Source organism: Amphiprion ocellaris, chromosome 8 (genome assembly GCF_022539595.1).
Source record: "Amphiprion ocellaris isolate individual 3 ecotype Okinawa chromosome 8, ASM2253959v1, whole genome shotgun sequence".
NCBI lineage: Eukaryota > Metazoa > Chordata > Actinopteri > Pomacentridae > Amphiprion > Amphiprion ocellaris.
The window spans coordinates 22269145-22292233 of NC_072773.1; the positions used below are offsets into that span (position 1 = coordinate 22269145).

General features: G+C 44.0%; 1 protein-coding gene across 6 annotated transcripts in view; it reads right to left on the bottom strand.

The window, feature by feature from the left end:
• The window catches only part of camta1a (calmodulin binding transcription activator 1a), a 283696-nt gene that overhangs the window by 47871 nt on the left and 212736 nt on the right, over positions 1 to 23089 (bottom strand). For all 6 annotated transcript variants that reach the window (XM_035954376.2, XM_035954375.2, XM_035954373.2 and 3 more), the window contains one exon: positions 13129 to 13200. In XM_035954376.2, the coding sequence (XP_035810269.1) occupies positions 13129 to 13200 (72 nt within the window). The remainder of the gene's footprint in view (positions 1 to 13128; positions 13201 to 23089) is intronic.

Below are 23089 nucleotides of genomic sequence, written 5' to 3' on the forward strand. Positions count from 1 at the left end.
AAATACGTGAACAGGCTTATACAAGGCTGTTAAAATGTGTGCATGTGTCTGTGTACAACAAGATAAGAGAATATCCTTGAAAAAGCAACACCAACATAAACCCCAGTGAATTATGAGCAGCATGCATAAACTTGAATAATAACACATCCCCTCATTTTTGTGGCTTTATCCCAGTTATCTAATTGCCCATGTCTTTTTTCTTTAATAAACTAATGAATGTGGCTGGGGTGAGGCCTGGAATCATATAGACAGCAATAAGAAGCACTGCTTTAAACCCCAAACTGCATCAGAACAGCTGAATAATTTGTAGGAGAAATAATTACGGGGCAGAAGAGCAGGCATCAATCCTGGAACACCGACAGTGCCCTCGCTGGAAACTACCTCACCCATAAGCCAAGGCTCCATTAGCTATTGTCTGGGGCCTACAGGCTAATTTGTTTGCATCAATAATACATTCAAAGGATTTATCTAACTTGCAAATGAGTGTTCATTTACTGGTCCAAGAGGCAAGGAGGAGAGCAGGCAGCAGGAGAGAAGGTGTGAAAGTCTGAAGCAGCTGGTTAGGGCTATCTGGGACACAGTTAACTCTTTGCTAGACAGCAGGATGGTGGTCCATTTCTACCAGTTAGCTGGCAGAATTCAAAAATGGTTGCTTCTGACACGCTTGGATAACTGCCAGTGTTTACGTAGGTCAGAGATAGGCCAAGGTGCTGCTGACCAACCCTTGGAAAGACATTAAAACCACACAGTCCTATTACAGTCACAACCTGCTGCGCTGAATCCTCTCTGATCATGTGCCAGATGATAAAATGACAAAGAGGAGTGTACGTCTGTGCCGCTGTTAGAAGGAAGGGCTGTGGCATTCGTGAGACATGGTGGATTGTCCTTGGGGACACTGGGATCCCTGGTGCCCTTTGATCTCTGTACCAAACCTCCCACAGGTGATTCCAGGTCAGTCACAGCCAAAAAAAAGTGGAGGAGGGGGGTTTAGTAGAAGTGAGCTAAAGAGAGGAAGAGAAAAACAGGGGAGACGAAAGAAGGATGGGAGAAGAGGAAGGAAGCTGGCCATGAACATATGTTGCCTCTCTGTGCCAAGCCCCACTGGCTCAGGCAACCCACGCATACGCTGCACTGCTGCTGCTGTTACCACTCCAGCCCTCTCCAACACCAACACCATGGCACTACTTAGTCAAACAAAGCTGGAGAGATGAATCTGGAAAGAGACCGGGTCTCCCCAGTCTCGGTTCTGCAGGGGTAGGGCTGCCTGGCTTGGATAACACAGCCTGATTATACACACACATACACACACACACACACACACATACATATACAGAGCAGTGGCTTTCAGCTGTTTGGCTACCCACCCCCTAAATCTGTGACTCTTCTGGTGTGGGCCGTCATACAACACTCTATGATGAACTGTGATGAGAGAGAGCAAATTTTATAATCTCTTAATGAGATAGTCTCACTTTGATTAATTATTGGTGGAAGCTGCAAAATATTAATTTGTTCACACCAAGCTTTAAAACTGAGCAATAAAGTGGGTTATAAAAAAATGATGTTTTGGTATTTTTTTTTCTGTGAAGTTGAAACACGGTGAAATAATTTTGCAATCTTTCTTGGGTTCTTGAATCAGTTGTTGACGAAGATGGATAAAGCCAACATAACAGAAGTTAGAGCCATTACACAATATGTTATATTGTATAATGGCGTTGATATCAAATAATCTACAGGACACACATCTAACTGATCAGTTGGCTTTAGTGTTAGTCATTTCTAATCCTAAACTTTGTCAGACATGAAAAAAGTTAAGTCTGTTTAACTGATGCTGGGCAGGAAAAGTGAAAAAGTGACTGTACAGATTGAATAGGAAGAATGTTTTTCTATACTGAATGCATCCTATTTTTCACTTATTAATTGCAATTAAATTGTTTCGAGATGCTGTGTATAATTCTGTGAGTTAGACAAGGACAAGAGTGCTGTAGTTACTGGGCCTTTGATGTTTGATGTACCTCACACCTAAAGGTATCATTGACATCAGCAGTCTAGAAGGTTCATTTCAGTTTTCATTGCTTAAACATTTTATAAGCACCAGACTTAAAAATCCCAGAAAGGTCACACTAATATTTCTATACAATGCTTAAAAAGATTTTTAAGTTGTATCATTTATCTATGAAATATTCTACATAACGAGGTGCTTACATTACTTGAACTGCTTCAGTGTGGCTAGGGGGGTTCCACAAAATGTTTCAAATTATGACTGGCCGTGTATTTGATTTTACCATGCTGTTAAAGGAACAAAGGAGGGGTGTAGGGGGGCAGGGCAGTGCGTGAAGGTAGGGTGGGATCTGAGTGGCTGTGGAGCAGGGCTGAACATGGCTCCCCACTGGGATTCAAACCAAGGGCAAAAAAGCAGGCAAACATCAGCCACACAAATTCAAATTGCTTGCTAGCACACACAAACACATGCACCCTTTCAGACTCTGAAATCCACACAAGCCCGCCTGTGTAATAGACCCATACAAGAATGCAGACACACAAACACCCTCAGACGCTGAGATACATAATAACAAATGCTTGTATAACACAGAAATCAAATTCAGGGTTCATCTTGCAATCTGATCCTCACAAACTCAATTCCCCCCTGCCGTCTAGCCACCTCACGTTCTACGCCTTTTCCATGCGAACGAATGGGGTCAGTATCGTCACATAAACATCATCCTCCGCTCTCCCCCACACACACACACACACACACACACCCTCTCCCCTTTCTCAGTGAATGGATGCTGAGCACTGGTGCATATCTACGCAGGGATGGCAAGGGCACCAAGGAGAGAAAATCAATACTATATCTCACCACTAAGCACAATCCCAACCAAAAGCAGCTGGAGTTTGCAGGTTGCTCCATAAACTGGACGGCTTCATCTGGCCGGCCACTGTGTCGGTGGATTGCTACAGTAATGCACTACAGCACAATGGCCGAGGCCAGAGCCTGCCAGATACAGAGGTACACACACGCGGAGACACAAAAACGCACATACACAGAGACAAACAGAATGCTCCCAGGGGCTGGGGAAAAGCAACAGCAACGAGAAAAACTCTCATGAGGCAGGAACAGGGTTGACAAACACGCTTTCCTGCCTCACAACCAAGGAAAAGCACCTCTGGACCATTTAACCCCCCCTTTGTGTGTGTATGCGGTTGTACACACTCTTGCACAGGCACACACACGCACACGCTCATCTGTACATGTACACATGCACAGGCATATACAGAGACTGCCCTTAAAATACCTGTTCTAAAAATAGCGGGCGGGAAACGGGACTGAGGCTATTATTATTGCACACACGTCCTGCCTGGTCCCACCAAGGAAAGGGAAGAGACTAATGATTTTCCTGGTGCAAGCAATTAAAAAACTATTTGTCACCTGCCAGGCTGCATATGACGTTAGGGGGTTTGGCAGAGGACCACAGACAAACTCCACATACACACACTGTACACACACACACAGTGGGTTGCACCATAGCAAGCAGTCCAGAGGCAGAAATGGTACATGAGAAACAGGTGAAGCTGGAGGGTCACAGAAAAAAACAGGTAAGCAGAGGGGAAAATGAGGCAAGATGGCAGGAAACAATACTTTGGATAGAGGACCAGAGTTGGGTAAACGGCTGATTTATCCAGTCAGGTTAATACCAGGCCAGACAGTGCCTCAGACAGCACACTGCCATCAGGAAGTCATGTAATATTTAGAATCCAGCCAATGAAAGTCATTCTCCTGCTGCTGGCCTCCTGGCTAAAATAGAAATGTATATTTCCCCCTCCACCCCACCCGTTCTCACCCCCTAAGAGCACAAGGAGAGAGAAAGTCCAACTCCCTGTCATCCATATCCCTACACTGTCTGTCTCACACTTACTCTTGGGATGTCGCCTAGACAGTCTGAAACATGCAGGTTTATACACGTTCATTTCTACACGTTCATTTCTACTGAATTGCTGTAATCCCTGTGGAATTCGTCTAACTGGTTTAAGGAATTTTAGCAACCTAAGAAATCACATTTAATTGAAAATCAACATTTTTATATAATTTAATGACTGCTCATATTTGCTCTGCTACAGTCTGTGCATTAAGAAGCAAACACTGTAAACACAGGGAGATGAGGCAAAGCCTGTCAAAGCTTAGTAGTCAGAAAAGGTTGGAAGTTAGGAAGTTGCTGTTTTTCTTTTTGGAATTTATGTCTGACCTGTTGGTGTATGTCAGGACTGGAGTTTATCATTTGCACACGGTATAACCTCTAGAATGTGACCCTTTAAAAAAATCCTGGAAAAGCATTAAAAAAATCTGGTAACAATGGTGCCAGAACAAATACCTTAAAAATGTTCAAAAAGTCTAAAACAAGATGAATATAATGGCACATATGTGTAAAATAATGATTTTCATTAGGTCACACATTGTGAATATTGACCTATTTTTCTAGAGTACAAGATGTAAATTAATACTTCATTTGTGTTTTTTTCCTAGATAATATTAATTTAAAAAAACTGAGATAATCTGTGAAATTGCTATACAAAAATAGTTTTTTTGTAGATTATTAAAATACATATTTTTTGCTGATTTAAATATGGTCAGAAATAAGGTAATTTTACAGTGACACATTGTAAAAGAAGGAATTATTTCAATTCGATTCATTTCAATTTCATTTATATTGTGCTAATTCATAACATACTGTCTGTCATTTCAAGGCATTTAACAGAGTAAGGTGAAGACCATACAAAATTATACACAGAACCCAAAGTTTCCTTTGGAGTCCCTTTGAGCAAGCACTTGGCGACAGTGGGGAGGAAAAACTAAACAAAACCAAAAAATCTCTGGCAGAACCAGGCTTAAGGAAGGCAGCAATGTGTCTTGACCAGCTGGGTGAATAGAAATACAGATGTGGACATCATTCAGTTTTAGCCTGTTTTCAGAAGCAACTATAAATTTAAAAAAAATAAGAAAAAGATTTCACTACTTATTCTCTTGACAAAGCAGGGAAAATCTGTAAAATGACAGTAAATTGTTAAAAAAAAAATATTAGAGGTAAAAACATTTTCTTACAGTGCACACAGTGCTGAATAAAACTTTCCTACACAGAAATATCTGATGCTGCCACAGGGGGCCAATATTCGGCTCTGGGGCAAAGGGAAGACACCTACATAAATTGGGAGGGGGTAGTAAATAATGTGAAGACAAGCATTATGCCTCCTTTGCACTACACAGCCCTATCCAGATCCAGCTTCAAGCGTACACTCGGCTGCAGTAATTTACGAGGCAGCTCGTTAACGTCGGGTGATTTGCACTGCTCGTTTGCTCCAGCTCATCTCTACCAAATGATATCATCTTCTACCTCTAATCTTCTAACTCTAATCCCCATTCTCAAAGCACCTCCATCCCTCCCACCTCTTGTTTCCTCCCCTTCTGCCAGTCCTCCTATTCCACAGTTTTGCTTTGTCTTGCTCCCTCTCGTCCTCTTCCTCCCTCCTCCTCCTCTCAACCTCTGTGTCTTCTCAGGTTTGCGTGGGTGTGTTTTGAGATGGGAGAGCAGACAGACATAGCAGCAGAGCCATTCCACTGAAGGGTGTGTGCGCGTGTGCGTTCAATATGACATCTACTCAGATCAAAAAAGACTAAAAGAACTCTGGTTTGACTCTGAAGGCTTTATGTGCCCTTGTAGTTACTTTTCCACTGCCCCCTACTGAGAGAGAATGAGTGCAGGCCAAAAAGGAGAGAGATTTTCTCAAAACTTGCAGAGGGGAGATAGCTCAGCAATCCTGGGGAGACACAGTGGCAGAGAAAAATAAAGACAGAACTGTGGGATAGGGGTGGGGAATCCAACCAGAAAGAAAAAGGAGGAATATTTAAAAGAAGGCACACAGATGACAATGCTCATAACAGAGATTGTTATTGTGAAATAGGGGAAGAAATGGCAATGTTTTTAGCCATAATAACATACCTTTGTGGCTCCCAGGAATTCACTATTCACTTCAGCTTGCAAATTGATTTGATCACACTGGCCGAATACTTTATCTTTATCTTATATTTTTTCCCCCACAAACAGTCCTTAGTCTCTTCATTTATGGCCCACAGAGAAATCAACCTGTCTCAGACCAGATGCAGCCAACACCCTTAGATAGACAGTTTTTCACAATGAAAATTGCCAATTATAGAAATTGCAATCAGAGCTGTTAGTTTGTATGTTGATGAGTGGTAGCTGGGGAATTGAGATCGATATCTGACTGAATGGAGAGTGAATGACTGTGGCCTTATATTAACAGAGCTTTCATACCAGCTCCTCTTTTCTACTCATTGTCTTTAACATACATTTTCCCTGTCTTCCTCTCTCTTACCTCTATCCTTTCTTTTCCTGGCGCATCTTTCCCTCTGTGACACGTCCAAGTGATCGTGTCGGGATGTCAGCCCTCATCCACGGCTAATTGGGGCTCAGAGGAGTAATCAGGGCAGGACAAATCAGACAGTTCTGGTCATTAGCTGTGACCAGTGCTCTCTGGGAAGCATGGAGATGCGTGCACACTTCTGCCATCATGTCTGAGCCTGCAAAGTGACATGGGCAGACCTAGGCTTTACATGAGTAAGGATTGGCACAGCACAGGATAGACTTGCTGTGGATCCATTGATCTCCACTGCTTCCTACAACACGAACAAGCCTGGCTGGTGACACGATGCCCAGGGATCTCTTATTATCTACTATGAGAGAGGCAGCAAACGGTTGCTAAAGAGAAAGCTCATCAAGTACCACATAGAGGATAATATCAAATCAGGATTGTGGTATGTAGCAATACTCTTCAACAAGCTTGCAGTGTTACAGTTATTATATTCTCGGACCCTGTTCTGGTCAGTGAGCTGGTTCTCTGTGCTCATTTTAGCTTGCCAGTGGACAGAAAGCAAAGAAGAACGTGTAAAATATTGGTGTCAATAACAATCTGCAAGTCGCAAAATGTAAACACGCCGATGGCTACTCCTTCTGAAAGCGGGTGCATGACTCTTGAGCAAGATGAATGTCAGTTCGCCGTACTGACAGAGCCCTAACCTTTCACGATAACTGAATTATTTAAGCACCACATACCTGTTGTGGGCCTCTGTTTCTCCGTCTGGGCTGAAGCTGGTTAGAGGGCTGTATGAGTCTATGGCCACGCACGCCTCTTTGGCTGCAAAGTGAAAATGGCAAGACAAATGCGGCGGGGGATTTGTGATAATTGGCCGTGCTGGTGGGCCAGGCGACGGGCCTAGAGAAAAGGTCGCAGGCACTGAGGAACAGATCAGTCTGCCAGGAGGAGAGGAGGCTCAGTGCGCCTCTGGGGTTTAGCTCAACTTCTCTCCCTTTCATCGTATGGGGAGAGAGCGCTCCAGAAGGAGCCATTAATTAAGCACCAGAGTAACCTTCAATTTGTTTAGCGGTCAGAAACCCCAGTGTCACTGTTTTGGGCAAAGACCAACTTAGAAGTAACTCTGTATTTTCTCTCTGAGTGGAAACAGAAAGTAGCCGATGCGCTCAGAGGTCTAGAAGTAAAGTTGATATCAGGGAGACAGACCTATTTGAATGTTTATGAGTATTAGGGATGGAGAGGGTTAATGTCAGATGCACCGTGTCTGTATGACTGCACAAGAGGAGGAGGAAAAGTGAAGGAGATGAGGGGAGCCACGGGGACATGGCTCACACCCCGACATGCTCGTGAAGCAGCTGTTCTCCTCATGGCAGAGAGAGTAGGGGCCTGCCAGCAGCAGCATGCTGCCGAGAGCACCACGGTCTCCCACCATAGTGCAGTAACAGAGCAGCAAAGTCTGACACACATACACACACAGACACACACAAAAAGACAAGCATGTGCCGACACTGACAGATTCACAGACACACACTCCCACTGCATATACTGCCACCTGTTCTCCTGCCAGTCCAGTGTCGGGGTTTTGAATTGAACAGTAATGTCAGGTGGTGAAGTCAAATTCATATGCTCTAAATCTGAGTGCATACTCTGAAGAGGTGCATTTCCATTTGATACAAACAACAGCCTGCATAGCTAAAGGCAATTATATTTCTACTGCCTCCGTTTGCCCTGAGGTTGTAGACAGCCAGTCAAACCCTCACCAGGTTTTCCTGACTCTCTACCCTCTCAGTGAAATCAACAGAACGGTGCCCAGGCTCATCCATGATTTATCTCAGTGAAATATTCATTATGTAGCCTTGCATAGTCTGGACGTATCTGATGTGAATCTGGACCTGACAGCTCTGCTCCGTCATCACACATCACCTGGGCCACTCTGAATCCGGCACCTGTCTCCCAGTGCTCAGCACAGAGGCAACTAAACTGATCCGAATGAAAAGAGGACTCTGGTAGATATGAAGAATCCATCTGTCTGCCTTTAGCCTGCAGGCATGTCCGCTCTGGAGCTACTGTATCCTGCTTGCACACCGACCAACGGATCAGCACAGCAAAGGAGCTACTCAACATTTCCCATTCAATTAACCAGAGCGAAAGAGGCCTCTGCCCTGACTGATGCCGGCCGATGCACGAGACATGATGAGTACATGTGTTGGCCCCTGCACATGATCTGCTGACAGCTTTGGCCAGATGTATTGATCTGTAGAGATTGGCGAGCTTGTTATGGGAAGTGAATAGCATGGGAGTTCAAAAGCGCTGAGTGGATTTTGATAAATCAACAGAGCCAAAAAGGAGGGAGAAAAAAGAAGCTTTAAAAAAGCTGTGATATGGTAGGTTTCAGCACCACGGACAGCGCCGCAGAGCCTACACTGCTCAGGCTTCTCTTTAATCACAAAGTTATCACTATGCCTGTCCAATTAAGTAACCTTTGAATTATTCCATAAATTAAAATTTCTGAAATACTGTCTAATAGCGCTGAAATGATCACAGGGACAACAGTGACAACTCATTTTCCTACATAACACTAATTCAAGTGGTTCCAAAGTCATTATACTCTGAAGGACTAATGTAATAAGAAAAATGTAACTGCAGTGAATGATGATATTAATAATGTATTCATGTGAGACAGAGACTAGAGCAGTGGCCTAAGCTGAGGAAGGTAAGAGGGAGAAAGTGATAGCTGTGAAGAAACAAGGTCGTCAGCATTCCCTCCTGCCTTACTAGTCATTTCATTATCTCATCCCTTTCCTCCTCTTTAAAGTAGGAAAAGCAGGAGAGGCTATTGACCCCTCTCTGTGTTCGTGGCAGGCAGCAGGACAAATGAAGTTTCCCCTCAGACCCCCTCCGTATTAATATCATAATTATCCCCACCTCTGTGCCCCCGCCGGCCAGCACAAACTCCACTGTCTGATTTGATGGAGAGGCACAAGCAGGGAATTACATTCGATTAGCTCTAAACAAGAGAAGGGGACACGGAGCAATAGAATCAATCTGTGCCACCAGGACAAGCAAGATCCTTTGCATCAATGAGAGTGCGTGTCTGTCTGTGCGTGTGTGTGTGTGTGTCCTGATAGCTTGAACCTGGAAAGACTATGCATAAGTACATTTAGATATGATTTCAAATTTTAGTAACAGTATTTAAAGAGTAGACATACAATGCTAAACTGTTTGTGGCGAGTTGTGGACTTCATGAGTGTATTCTTTTTTTTCGCAGTGTTGAAAATACACACAGCCCAATTTTTTCCCCCTCCAAAGCCACTGAAATTGGAACTTTTTTGTAAGTAAAAAACCCACACAGTCCGCTCTGGGCAGCTCCCTGTCTCAGCAGCAATTTGGATTCATTGTTTGCAACCCCAGATAACTGCGGTGGTACTTTTCTTCAGTCTCAGCCATTTGCGGGGATGGGCCAGACATTCTGAAGTGGTCTAATGCCATAGAGAGGTGGAGGTAGTGTGGCGGGGATGAGCAGATTGAGAGTGAGAGGTGAAAAGAACAAAAGAAAATGAATGGAGTGAGAGAAGACCCCCCTCGCAGGTCTTTATTCCTGTCCCCTTTCTCATTACCCAGGCTTTGACTCAATAAAGAGTGGATAAAGAGTAGATAAAGAGGCACACACCCACTGGCTAAAGCCCTCTCCCTAAAACACCTTGCACCAACCTCACTTTGCCTGACTTTCTTGCTTTTTGCTTTTAGGCTTTCTCGTACTGTCACACACATATCCAAAAAAAAACAAAAACCCACACATACACACCATCCCCTTTCTCCTTATTCCATTTTTTCTACTTCAAATCTTTAAATCCATCTTTCTCTCCAACTCTCCCTTCAGTGTGTTTTTTTTTCCATAACTTTTTAAAAGTTGTGTCCATCTCACTCTCATTCACAGTCTGTCTCTACCCTCTCTGTCCTTTGTGTTCCCTCCCTGTTGGTGCTGTGTAATAGGAGTTATTTTCATCTCTGTCTCTCCGTGACTGTGGCCGCTGGATGGCTGAATATTTACATTTTTCACTCACTGGTGACCTTTCCCTGTTGCCGCTCTGGGAGCTCCAGTCTCCTTGCTGCTCTGCTGTTGACAGACTACTGCCTGCAAATCTCATATGGACACAGCAAATGGTACACAGGGAGTGAGGGACAGAGGGTTCAGAGACTGGAGGAAGGTGGAAAGAATGAGAGAGAAGGAGAAGAAAGAGACTAACCAGGTGGACTGTCAGTTGTCTGACTGAAAGTGGCTTGAAGAGACAGAGGTACAGAAGGTCTATCTGCATCTGCAGAGATACGGACTGAGGTGTAATCCTTTACCTCTGGTATCACCTTGACTGTGGTTTCTTGTCAGCACAGATGGTGTGCAATAAACTGCCTGAAAAGAGATGTAAATCTGGGGTTCCAGGAATGCTCGGTGCCAAAGAAAAAACATGGTTGCGAATACATGTTTTTGTTTGGCAGCAGAAGGCCCTCTTATCTTTGAATGAGTGGATGTTTTAATTGCACACTTGTAGCTCAGAGATGTGAGAAGATCTGCTGAGCCGAGCGAGAGGTGAGGGCAAAGGATTCACTAGCCAGTTGTCCTCAGTTGATGCTCTACAGTAATAGGAAAGAAAAGTTGAGTCAGTGAACTCCTCAAAGTTTGATAGGAGTTTATGTGTGTATGTTGCAACTGGCACAGGGAGAGACTGGAAATGAAGGTTGTAGTTTTGAAAACTGAGTGACCCAGTGTGACCTCAGCTCTGTTATTCACTCTCTATGCAGCATGTAAACATGTTACTGAATGCTTGCATGTGTCCTTATGTTGTGTATGTGTCAAGAGTAACTTTGGACTGACTCTCCCTGGACCTGTGTTTCATCCTAGCCATGCTCCTTTAGGGAAGACTTAGACTCAGAGGAAGGAAGGAAGGAAGGAAAGAATATAGGTTCAGATTTTTTAAGGCTGTCCTAAAACAACACCATCATGTCCATATGTAAGTTGAAGTAGTTTTCATCTTTGAAAATGTTCTTCCTCTCTATACTGGCCCTAAGAGATCCTTTGTTCTTACAATTCCATGTCAGCGATGGGAGACAAAATCCACACTCCTTGCTCTGTGCAAATGTGCATTTCAAAGTTCAACTGAAGCTAATGTGAGGATTCAGCAGTCTGAAGTGGTCAAGGGCATCTTCCAAAGGTACAGCATTTAGTAGAAAATTCCCTCTTTGTATCACTATCCTAACACTACAGTTCATTAAGGCTTAGTCACACAGTTTACTTAGTCACTAAGCAAACTGTAGTACCCTACAACAGGAATATTAGACAAAAAATGAAGACCACAGTTGTGACCTTTGATAATAACCACTCGAGTCGATGTTTCATGTCAGGTTCAGCTCAAATTGGTTTTGCATATTGTCCCCAATCACTTACATTGAAATGATGACAGGAGGGCATTTTACTTAGTATGGAGAAGAAAAAAGATGACAGCAACCAGTAACTATTTCAAAATACATTATGGACAAATGAGTAGACCACAATAATAGAGAATATGCGGATCTTTCCTTTAAATGAGTCCTCAGTACCACTGCACAATGCCTCCAGAAAATCGACACCTGATTACTTAGACTTTTTAATCATGTTCTGTACTTGTAATCATTTGGAAAATATATTTAAGTGAAAACAACCTAAGTGGCTTTGCTGATTGAAGTCAGAAGAGACAGGCAGACGCCTGCTTTTTGTCTGCTAGAGTTGTTATTACTGTCTGTCACACACACTGCCAACATAGTGCGAAAGAGAAATAAACATTTGCTTGACAGCTTTTGTTTGCTGTGGGAACACTAATTATTTTGATTAGTATTTAAGCATTGTTAAGGCCAGTTTTTCTCTTTTGTCTTTTTGCTAGTGGTCTGCTTATTGAATCGAATAGGGAGTTTGTTAGACTACAAATGGATATGTCTTCTGGGTCTATTCAGTCCAACAGGGATGTTGAGACTCGACAATTCTTGTCAGAAATTATAACTTGGATAAATTATATTACAGGCACAGTAGTCAAAGATATCCCAAAGATACTTTATCTTCACATATTTTATCCTATAATATACTGTATTCAAGACAGAACTACAGTTGGATAGCTATATAGAGAGATAGAGAAAAATAATAGATGCTCCACAAACCCATATTCTCTGTGCATGTGCTTTAGGCTCCCCTAAAACTGTGTGTGTGAATGGCTGTATCAGGCACCTTCCAACAATAATGGCTGCCATGCTAAACGAGACTGATGAGATGTATTGGGTAGGTGATCAAAGGACTACTATTTACAGCCACTCTCAGCCTGCAGACTTGACGACCCACAGTAAGCACACTATACTGTACAGGGAACCTCTTCCATCATGCTTTTACTGCCCATCACTGTGGCTGTTAGACAGGGGAGATGGCAAAGCTTTTAGCAGACTGAGATACCGTCCTCGTGCTGGACGGCGTGTATGGGCAATGCCATCAGAAAAGTGAATGACTGGGAAAGATAAGGGGAAATGGGGGCTGGGGAGAGAAAAGAGAGGAGAGAGAGGGATGTGGTGGAGGGATAGGTTGATGCCTGCCTGCTGGCTGTCAAAAGAAAATGCCTCGGTTTAATGGAAACTGATATCATGTAGCTCATTCAAGTTCTTCTGGATAGGCAGGGAGAGTCTGTGAGTAAACTAAAGCGTGGTGAAGTGCAAAGGAGGAGAAGGAGTTCTTACCTGGAGCAGCCAGTAGCACCTACGGTGGAAGGTGGGGATGATGGAGGAGTGGACGTAGCAGCCATACAAACACTAAAAGATAGAAGGAAAAGGGACAAAAAGAGGACATTACACTACAGTAAAGTGCAGGAAATAGGGTGACCTCTCAGCTGACCATGACAGCTGTAACCTTTGAACCTCTCACCTCTTCCCCCCATATCATAACTCCCACATGTACCTGCTGGCAGATGGTCAAGCTATTGTTCTTGAAAACAAAGACAAGTGACCTGGAGGAAAAAAACTGAATGAGGTTAACCAGTAAACATCTCAGCACTGTCCTAGCATCACCACATGACTCCTTCCTTCCTTCCTTTCCTTTCCTCTTCTTCACTTATATCCTGTCCTGCTTGGAAAGAACCCATGACAGAATGATTCAGGGGCTCCTTACTCCAACCCCCACTCCATCACCCCGCAGGGCACCCCAGCACATAACTAAAAGCACAGTGTTATTAATATCCTTATCGTAAACAGATAATACTGTGCCTGGGGCCTCGTTAGAGCTCGTAGAGCTAGGCAGGGCTGATAACACCTCCTGGTATCTGGCAGAGGGGCCAGGAGACATTTTTCACCAGCCTTCAGCAGAGGCAAAGCACCATGCACTGAGGAACGGGAGCAAGGCAGCACTTATCCTCCTTCCATCCTCCATCCTGCTCACTCCTTCTCTGGGAGACTCACGGACCTGGCTCCCAGGTGACCTAGAGGGATGAATGAGTTTGTGCTTGTTTACAGCAGCAAAAAGAGTTTACACCACTCTACCCTTGCCTAACCCTCACCAACTACGACATGGGCTGTGATTTTGTGCGATGCAATATTTGAGAAAGGCAAGGGAATGGTGGATTACTCATAAGACAGGAAGCATGGCTCTTACAAGAATCAAGCAAATAAGCAGGTTGAAAGAGCGGAGCTTCACTCCAAGCCTCTTCGGTATCAATGTTTGATTAGAAATGGGGAGAAATCTCAGCCGGCATGATACATATGCAGTTAGTACAAATGCACAAGAGCACCCACACTTACTCAGACACATGCAAATGCAAATACTGACACAGCTTCGTTATTCAGCAGTTGTATATGTTCAGTAAGTTTAGCTGGGTTTCCAGGAGCACCGTGGGAGCAGGAAGGCAGTGGTGAAGGGGGCAGGGAAAGAGGTAGGATGACATTATATGGGGAAACTGAAGCCCGTTGCTGGGAGGACCATGTGATAAATAGGTGCCTTGAAGTGCGATATGTGCTCGTCTTGTTTAAATAAACCCAGTTAAAAAGAGCAGGGTCTGCAGAGGAGGTGAGTCTGTATAAACGCTTCTTTGCCAATATCAAACTGTCTGATTAATTATACTACAGCACAGCTACCCAGACTAGGCACAAAGATGAAAGGACACAATATATATCTAAAAATAAAAAACAAACACCTCACACAAATGTACAAACACGTTGCGTGGCTGTGTGTATTCAACGCATTCATATATACGAGTCCTGTGAGCAATTCACAAACAAAAGTCACATCAGCGCTGACTGTTTCTCCAGGTGTTCTATTGTTCTATTCACATCTATTGTGCGCTGATTTCAAATGCTACCAAACTCTGCGTGCGAGAGTTTGAGAGAGTGAACCCATGCAGACTGCTTCCTGTTCTTTTTTTTTTTTTTTTGCTGTACTCTCATCCATTACAGCTGTCTGAAATAGGATGTATGCCTCCTCCCACACCCATAGCTCTGCCATCCATTACTCTACGCTGGCAACGGACAGACACTTCCTCCCACACCCACGGTGAATTCAACATCACATTACTACAGTCGACTACAACAGCTACCAACTCACACATTTCTACTGTGCTGTTTTGTGACTATTTATGTCATAAACTGTACTGTTCTCTCTCCAGGGATTAGTGATGCAATAAAGTACACTGGTCTATAAGGCATTAAACTGTTTACGCATTTCACTGGTCATGTGTTGCAACAGATTTGTGAAAGGTGCTTACAAACAGAAATGCCAACATTCTGTCTTTTCAAGACTTTTAAATTTCAACACTGATGCTGACACAACTCTCCCTTCACATTCACTTTCACAGCGCACAGAAAATGGCAGACTTTTAAATGCTGTTTGTGTGCTAGCAGAACTCGCTGTCTTGTTAATTCAGATTACAGAGCATTTATTAATATATCATGGTTAATACTGCTCTAGCCTAAAGAGCTGGCCGGCTGAGAGCGAGCTGTGGTGTGTGTCTGTGCAGTTGGATGGTATAACGCTATGGCATGATCCACCGGATTGACAGGTGGGCCGGTGTAACAGGCCTCTGTGACTAGGGCGACGAGAGAGTGAATAAATTAGCCCCCAGGCTGCTTTCCTTTCCCTCTGTTTACTCCATTTCTCAACCACACAAAGCAGCGTGCCAGACAAACAAGAAGCTTAAAGCATAACACAACTGTTGCACCTGTCAGTGCCGATATACAGTAGGCATCAAACACATTTGCATGCAGACGTAAGCTTGTGAACCCTCACTCCCTCATAACATTCCCACCAATCCACTCCATATCTCACACACACAAATAGACACAGACACAAAATAGTACACTGAGCTCTTAAGTACAAAATTGCACCCACTCATAAACACATAAATATTCACACAAAACAGACACATAGTGTTGCACTCATGAACGGCTTTATGCACACTTACACAAACAATCACAATAGACCAAGATACAAACCCAGGCCAAGATACTTTTTAGAGCAAAAGCACGCCCATATACACAAAGCTCATCATACATGAGCGCTTATCAGTAATTCAAGATGCATATCAGTTACTGGTGTTTCTGCTGCTTTCTGCATGCTGAGCGTCTGGGTGACAAAGTGACGGCAGCAGAACCATTATTTGCTGTCTTTGGGCTGTGACAGATGACAGCACATCACAGGGCAAGCAATTAAACCATAATTACACACACATACACACATATCCTCTCATAGAAAGTGTAGTTTCCTAGTGTGTAATTTTTATGAGCTTTTGCACTCAGACACAGTGCAACATGACACACAGAGGTACGTGTGCTCAAACACATGCACATTCACACGTGTGAGCACATAAGCACACACACAACCACACACACGAAAGTAGCATTCGTATGCTGTGGTGCGTGCAAATGAGACACAACAGAAGAATGATACCAAACAGTTTAAAGAAGAATTTACAAGAAGCGTGTCCATAATGTATTCATGTGCTGTCAGTGCGGACAGCGGAAAAAAAGAGTTACAGCGGCGTGTGTCCTCCAAAGTCAGACACTGATGCAGCAAATTTATTTGGTGTTGTCACTCAAGCAAGCGGCCAATGCAATGAAATGCTGGCATGACCCAATGTATTATTGCCTGGGCCGAACACCCTTCTCCCTCAGCTCCCACCCCTCTGCCCCACTAAGGGTGTCATCTCGAGCAGAGCCGGATCGCAGTTCACACAAGGCAAACCAGCCAGACGGTTTGTCTTAAATAAAGCCTTCAGATATAAAGGCAGAGCCGCCGCTGGCTACCTGTCCCGCCTCTGGAGGCCACCACTGCCCCTGGCCTGCCTGTTGCCCTGGCGACACCTCACTTACATTCATCCATCATGGCTGACAGGTGTCAGGCACAGCAAGAGATGGGCTTGTAAAATGCAAAGTCTGTGAAGGCAAAACTGGCAAGCAGACACACAGTTATAGTGAGACTGAGAGAGAGGGGAAACTCTCTCATTAGACCATAATGATGTGTGAAGACAGTCCTAATCAGAGCGTGGCACCTTATTTATGTTGGCAATTTGCTGTTTTCCTGCTGTGATGCAAACGTCCTACTGTCAGAGGCTGCCACACATTTGTCTTTCTGTTGGATTGTCAGCCCCACTGGGAAGAGCACACATGCACACATACTCACATACTCAGACCCAGGAATATGCATATACACGGATAACTTGCCTAGCGTTTTGTAAAGAACCCTTTTGCTGATGGCTTTTTAAATTACATTCCCCCTGTCCAGCTGTCTTCTGTCATGTCCAGCCAACTCTTTCAAGGATAATTTTATGGCTGACTCATGTATGACTCATGTCCTCTAATGTTTTCCTTGCTGATATTTGTTCACACATATAACCACTCTGGATGTGAACAGTCTGCAGTTGGATCTCATATAAATTTTTCAGGTCTCGTTGTATTGAATAACTTGCTTTGCACTATTATATAGTTGTTGACATGGATATCCACCTGGTAAAGTCACTTCTGGCTCACTGCTTCATTAGATGGAATGTATCATTTTGTGCGTGTGTGTACTTCTGTTTGCGTGCATGTTTGCATTTGTCTGTTCACATAGATGCCTGGGGCAGGTGATTCAGCCTGGGGCACAGTAGCATAAACAGAGCTCACACTGCAGCCAATCAGGCAGTACTATCAAACCCCATCTGTGGCAGGGACGCAAAATCCATACTCAATAGAGATTCATGGACCATGCAAAATTCAAACTACCCTGGCCATTGACAGCATCCATGATGACTATTGATCAGTCAACGATTTCTGGCTCTATACAGATGTGATTAGATGACTTAGGGCTGAAAAGTGCCACTTCCAGTTTGGAGGATGAGCTCATTTTCGACTGATACCGTAATGCGCTGCATTTCACCTGCCTTCTTTACAGTCAGCCACTCTGCTCTGCTCTCTCCCAGTCACTCAGCAGGAATCAAATTATCTATAGTGTCTGGTAGGATGGCACTATGCCCAGAATGCCCATAATATACAGTATATCGCTTGCATTTTGGATTCAGAGAGAAATACACAGCTCTGGTATGGCACTGGCACTGGTGGTGGTTTTTATCCCAGCTACTGCTATCTCTATTAAGATTCTTCTTCTTTAGCTGCCTTTAAATAAGCCACAACTTGTAAAATTGTAACAGTGTAATTCTTGAGTGCATCTGAAGACTTAAGCAACGGTTGATGAGACATTATGCATAATAAATCAAAAGAGGCTTAGATTTATCTCTCCAGTCCTTTCATTGGACCAGCTGCAGCCTCTAAATCAGTCAAAACTGAGCGGGCTACAAAATGAATTGGCAGGCACCAGCCGAGCTGAAGGGAAAAATGGAAAACAAACCTAAATTCCTCAACAAAGCAAAACAAATGATGCTCTGGAAAAATGCATGTGTTATGGAAATGACTGGCTCTAAAAATAGCATACTCATTGTAAAATAAACACAAACAGTTGATAAACAGGCCCTGAAGAGGGGAATTAATTAGCCACGCTGGACGTGTAAACACAGCTATACATCAAGTTCAAGAGGAAAACAATAACAGGACTGAGGCAGTTAGAGAGAAATCCCTGACCACTTGCAACACTGAAATCTCCGACTCTGTCTTGCTTGATTCCCGAGGCTCAGGAAAATAAGAAATTCAAGACAAAAGAGAGGAAAGACATTTTAGGAAGGAAAACGCTGATGAATTTGGGTATAGGAGCTGCACCAAGCACAGGGAGAATAGGACAAGAGATACAAGAGGTATGGAGACACAAAAAGATAGACAAGGGGATATAGAGTTTACAGCTACGCTTTTGCACATGCCAGAGGAAACTGAGGCACATGCACATGCACGTCTGTCTCCCTGACTGAAGACACAGTGTCTGTTGATGCTAATGCTAGCCAGCTGGGCTCACGGCCAAAGGCATTAAGTGGAATCGAATTCCACCAAACTAGCTTTAATCAGCAGGTTTTTAAGGTTAGAATTACTTTCCCTCTCCTCCAGCCTGCTTGCCAAGGTTAAAGCAGACACAGGCAGGGGCTGGGCTCAGCTAATGGGATGGAGGGGTGGCATGGGGCCTACGGCATGCCACCATACTCCAACAAAAAAAGGCACACAACACATAGAAGTGCAACTACAGCGATGCACTTTAGTGTATGCCAAGTCTCAGTGCAACAAACAATATTTCACATACACCTACAGATATAGAAATGTAGTTTTACATAAAGGTGACTATACTGTATGTGCACAAAACACAGCGAAGCAAACACAAATATGCAGCTCTTCTCAATGGCACACAGGGGCACAAGTATATTAAAGGAATTCTGTTGCAAACAGATTACAGAAAATGTATCCTCCTGCAAGCAGCATCATGATGCAAAAACCCAAAACAAGACAAAAAACTAAAAGAAATTACACCAACACAACTGTATAATATAGTACAATATATGCTATGGGTTTTTCAGGCTTAACTCTAAGTGCTGCACTGGCAAATGCATCCTACATTTCAGTTAACATGAACCTACTGCAAATGGAGGAATATACATACATATAAACACACCAAACAAACAAACCTTGTCCAGTTTTGTTACTGTAGCAACATCTACTCTGAATGCAGCGCTGCATAAAGGCCTATTCACTTAAAGTAAGCCAAACAAGAATGTTGAAAACCTTTACACAAAAAGAGAGGTGAAATGGCTGGAAGAGTGAATATATCAGGCTGTTTTTTATACTTCACAAAGAGCCAGTCGAGGTCTTGCCTTGACCTCAGCCTACTACAGCAGTCAACACATTGATGCCTGTCAACAAAAGAAAGCTCAGTAAACCTTGCAGCGCTTCCGTCAGCTTCTCAAAAGTCAAACTGTGTTTCTATAGTACCCACAGTATGAGAAGAGGCCTGCAAATGCAATGGTAACAAATGTTCTCTTTCCATTTTCCTCATGGCTTTCTTTTTTTCTGATCTTTCTCCTCTCTTTGCATGATTTTGCTGCACATGTAAGAAAGCGGCGTTGCATTGGAAGATGAATTACAGATGAAATTAGCTCAAGTCATGCCTTTATGTTTCAAATGCTACTAGGCTGTCTTGAGAATTTGTATTTGAACTCGCTGTGTTTTTACAAAGCAAAATAGCTTTAGTTACAAGTCTGTGTGATGTCAAGAAATTATAGGAATGTGAGACATGACAGTTTACAAATGGATGTTAAGTATATGTTTAAAAGGTAACATGGCAAATGGAAACCAGTCATTATCTGAAGACACCACTTCCTTATCACCTAACCTTTGAGCTGACCTCCAGATTGCCTGTCTAGAACAGACATGTAAAAATGTCTTGCAGAAAAAAAGAGTAATGAGCATCTGTTTGCATTACAAGCCCGGCGCTGTCGACCGCGACAGCCACTTCATTCCATTAAAAGTGGAGTAATGGATACAGCAATCAGGTTATCGAGCCACAGTTTGAAGACACGAGGTCAGAGGTTATGTTTTAGCTGTCATTTTGCATGGGTAGGAAACAGCTGAGTCGAAGAAGATTTTCCCGCACTTGGTCTCTTCCATTGTGCTTAGTCAAACCCAAATGCATGTGCTGGACAATGGCCAAAAGGATATCAACAGAGAACATGGATTTGTATTTCCCTGTACCTTAAGTTACAGACGTAACTATACGCACTAAGCGAACGGTGAAATAAAAACGGAACTCAATAAAAATCAACCCTGTCCTTAAATGCTGGCGTGTCCTTATTTGAATAATAAATTAAAAGCAGCATGACATTATGAGACATTATGATGTTGCTTATTAAACATAGATGGCATTGTTTGAGTCCGTATGACCGCCCATTAACCTTTGCTTGTGTGAGCTGAGGTAAGGATAACAGTAGCACTGTGTGGAGAAGGGGAGCACGTCCTCTGCATTAATGAGAACAAACATCCAACCCACTGTTTTCCCCCTAAAATACACACACGGCAGAGACCTGCTGAAGATGACATCACAGCCTCAGCTTCCCCGCTGTGGGTTACGCCAGGCAGACGTGCCGCCTAATTGTAAGAGAGAGTCCAGATTTGTAATGCCACACCGTTCTGTTAGGGCTGATTAGCAGAGACTCACACCTTCTCCCCCCGCTGTGATCTATAGGCACTCCAAATTTCTAATATCTCCGGTGTCAGCAAGGAGGAGCTGAGAGAGACTGTAAATCATGACAAGTCCTACTGAGTGGAGGAGAGAAACAAAGAATAGATGGATAGAGAGAAAGACAGGGAGAGTGAGTGTCAGAGAAAAACATTCTGCTTGTATGGAATCATACAAGAGGGGGGGTGAGGGACGGAGAAAATTATTGGGGAAATGAGGTGAGGGGGAGAGGGAGTACTGCTCATATAGAGGAGAGACGAGCACACATCAAGGAGACATGAGAGAGTCAGGGAGGAAAGAAGAAAGGAGTGGAGAGGAGATATGATTACCAAGGAAACAGCAAGAAAAAAAAATCCTGCTGGGGAGAAAGAGACAGAGCGTGTGGAGTAGACAAAGAGGAGAAAGAGCATGGGGGGAAGAAAGAGAGTGGGAGGACAGAGAGACACAGAGAGAAAGACAGAGAGAGGAGAGGATAGAATGAATGCTAACAGGGAGCCCAAACCCAGTACTGAGGCTTTATCCTTCACAGGCGGAGGAGCAACAATCGCAAACACATTTTCTCTCGCCCTGGCCCTAAGAGAGATAAAAAAGCAATTTGTATTCTATTCCTATTCAGCGTCGCTTGGCCTGTTTCTCTGCCTGCATATTTGTAAACACAGCTTTGTCAGAGCAGCTTAATCTTCCCAACACAAACACAGACTACAGGAAGGAGGGGCGAGAAAGGGCGAGCAGGGAAGAACAGTGATGAGGGGGGATAGGGTAAAGGACGAGTAAGAGAGAGAGGAGCAGGGTGAAAAGGGTAAGAGGGCGAGGATGGGAGGGTGAGGTCTGAGGAGCAACGGAGGGTCAGATGAGAAGTCGGTCAGGGCATCGAGGATCAGAACTCGTTTCCGTCTCTGCTGCCACAGGATGTCTCTGTGTCAAACTCTGAAAGACCCACTGTGTGACATAAAAACACACACATACACAGCATCCTCTGACCCACTCACCCCCCTGTCGTCATCTCTACCCACTGGCCGAAAGTCCAACAGGCCGGATTACTGACAGAAGCAAACGAACAAGCATCAAATCATCCCTCATTGTATGGCCTGGATGTGACAGATGGAAGAGGTGGGCCCCTGTGCTTCCTTAACTGTCACCGTGCTTCTATTTAGTGCTTATGCTGCACATTTAGCCTGTCATCGACCTTCCAGCCGTGCACTTCCAGGTTTCAGGGGAACCGGAGTCCATGTCCTGTACAGGCCAAATCACACAGTCATGTGAAAGGACAAACACATCACTGAAACCAATTATACATTAAAGCAGTGAGACCGAAATAGAGGGCGGGCGAGGGAGAAAGAGAGGCGGCTTGGAAGTGGCGATCGTCTGGGCGCACATTCGTTCACGGAGGCGTGAAATTAGGCAGAGCGACACCTGCCAATACGCATTGCATTAAGGCGCACGAAGTTCACCCCAGTCTTTGGCCCTACCGTATCGCTCTGTATATCTTTCGCTTTCTCCCTCATTCTGTTTCACCACTTTGAGATCTTTTTATTATGGCCCACAGTGCCCAATTAAAGGCTGATGGCTGCCCCATCCACTCCCAACACTGCGGGGAAGATGGTGCTCCACTTCAGAGCATGGCAACAACCTTCATCAGCTTCTTTTCTATCCCCAATCTCTTCACCCCTCCTTAGTCCCTGCAGAACCCTGCACACCCAATTTGGACAGCTGGGCTCAGCAACGGGATGAGTAGGATTGAGAACAATGACATCGATCATGGAGGTACTATGGAAACTGCAGCAATCGTATTCAGACTGTATATGCTGCCTCTCACGCCATAGTCCCTGTGCAGACCTGTGTATTCAACAGTATGTCAAACAAGTTCATTTAAAATGATAACATTATTCAGCCCGGACATTAAGTTGTTTTCTGTTAGCACACACGCACGCACACACGCACACACACACACACACACACACACACACACACACACACACACACACACACACACACACACACACACACACACACACACACACACACACACACACACACACACACACACACACACACACACACACACACACACAC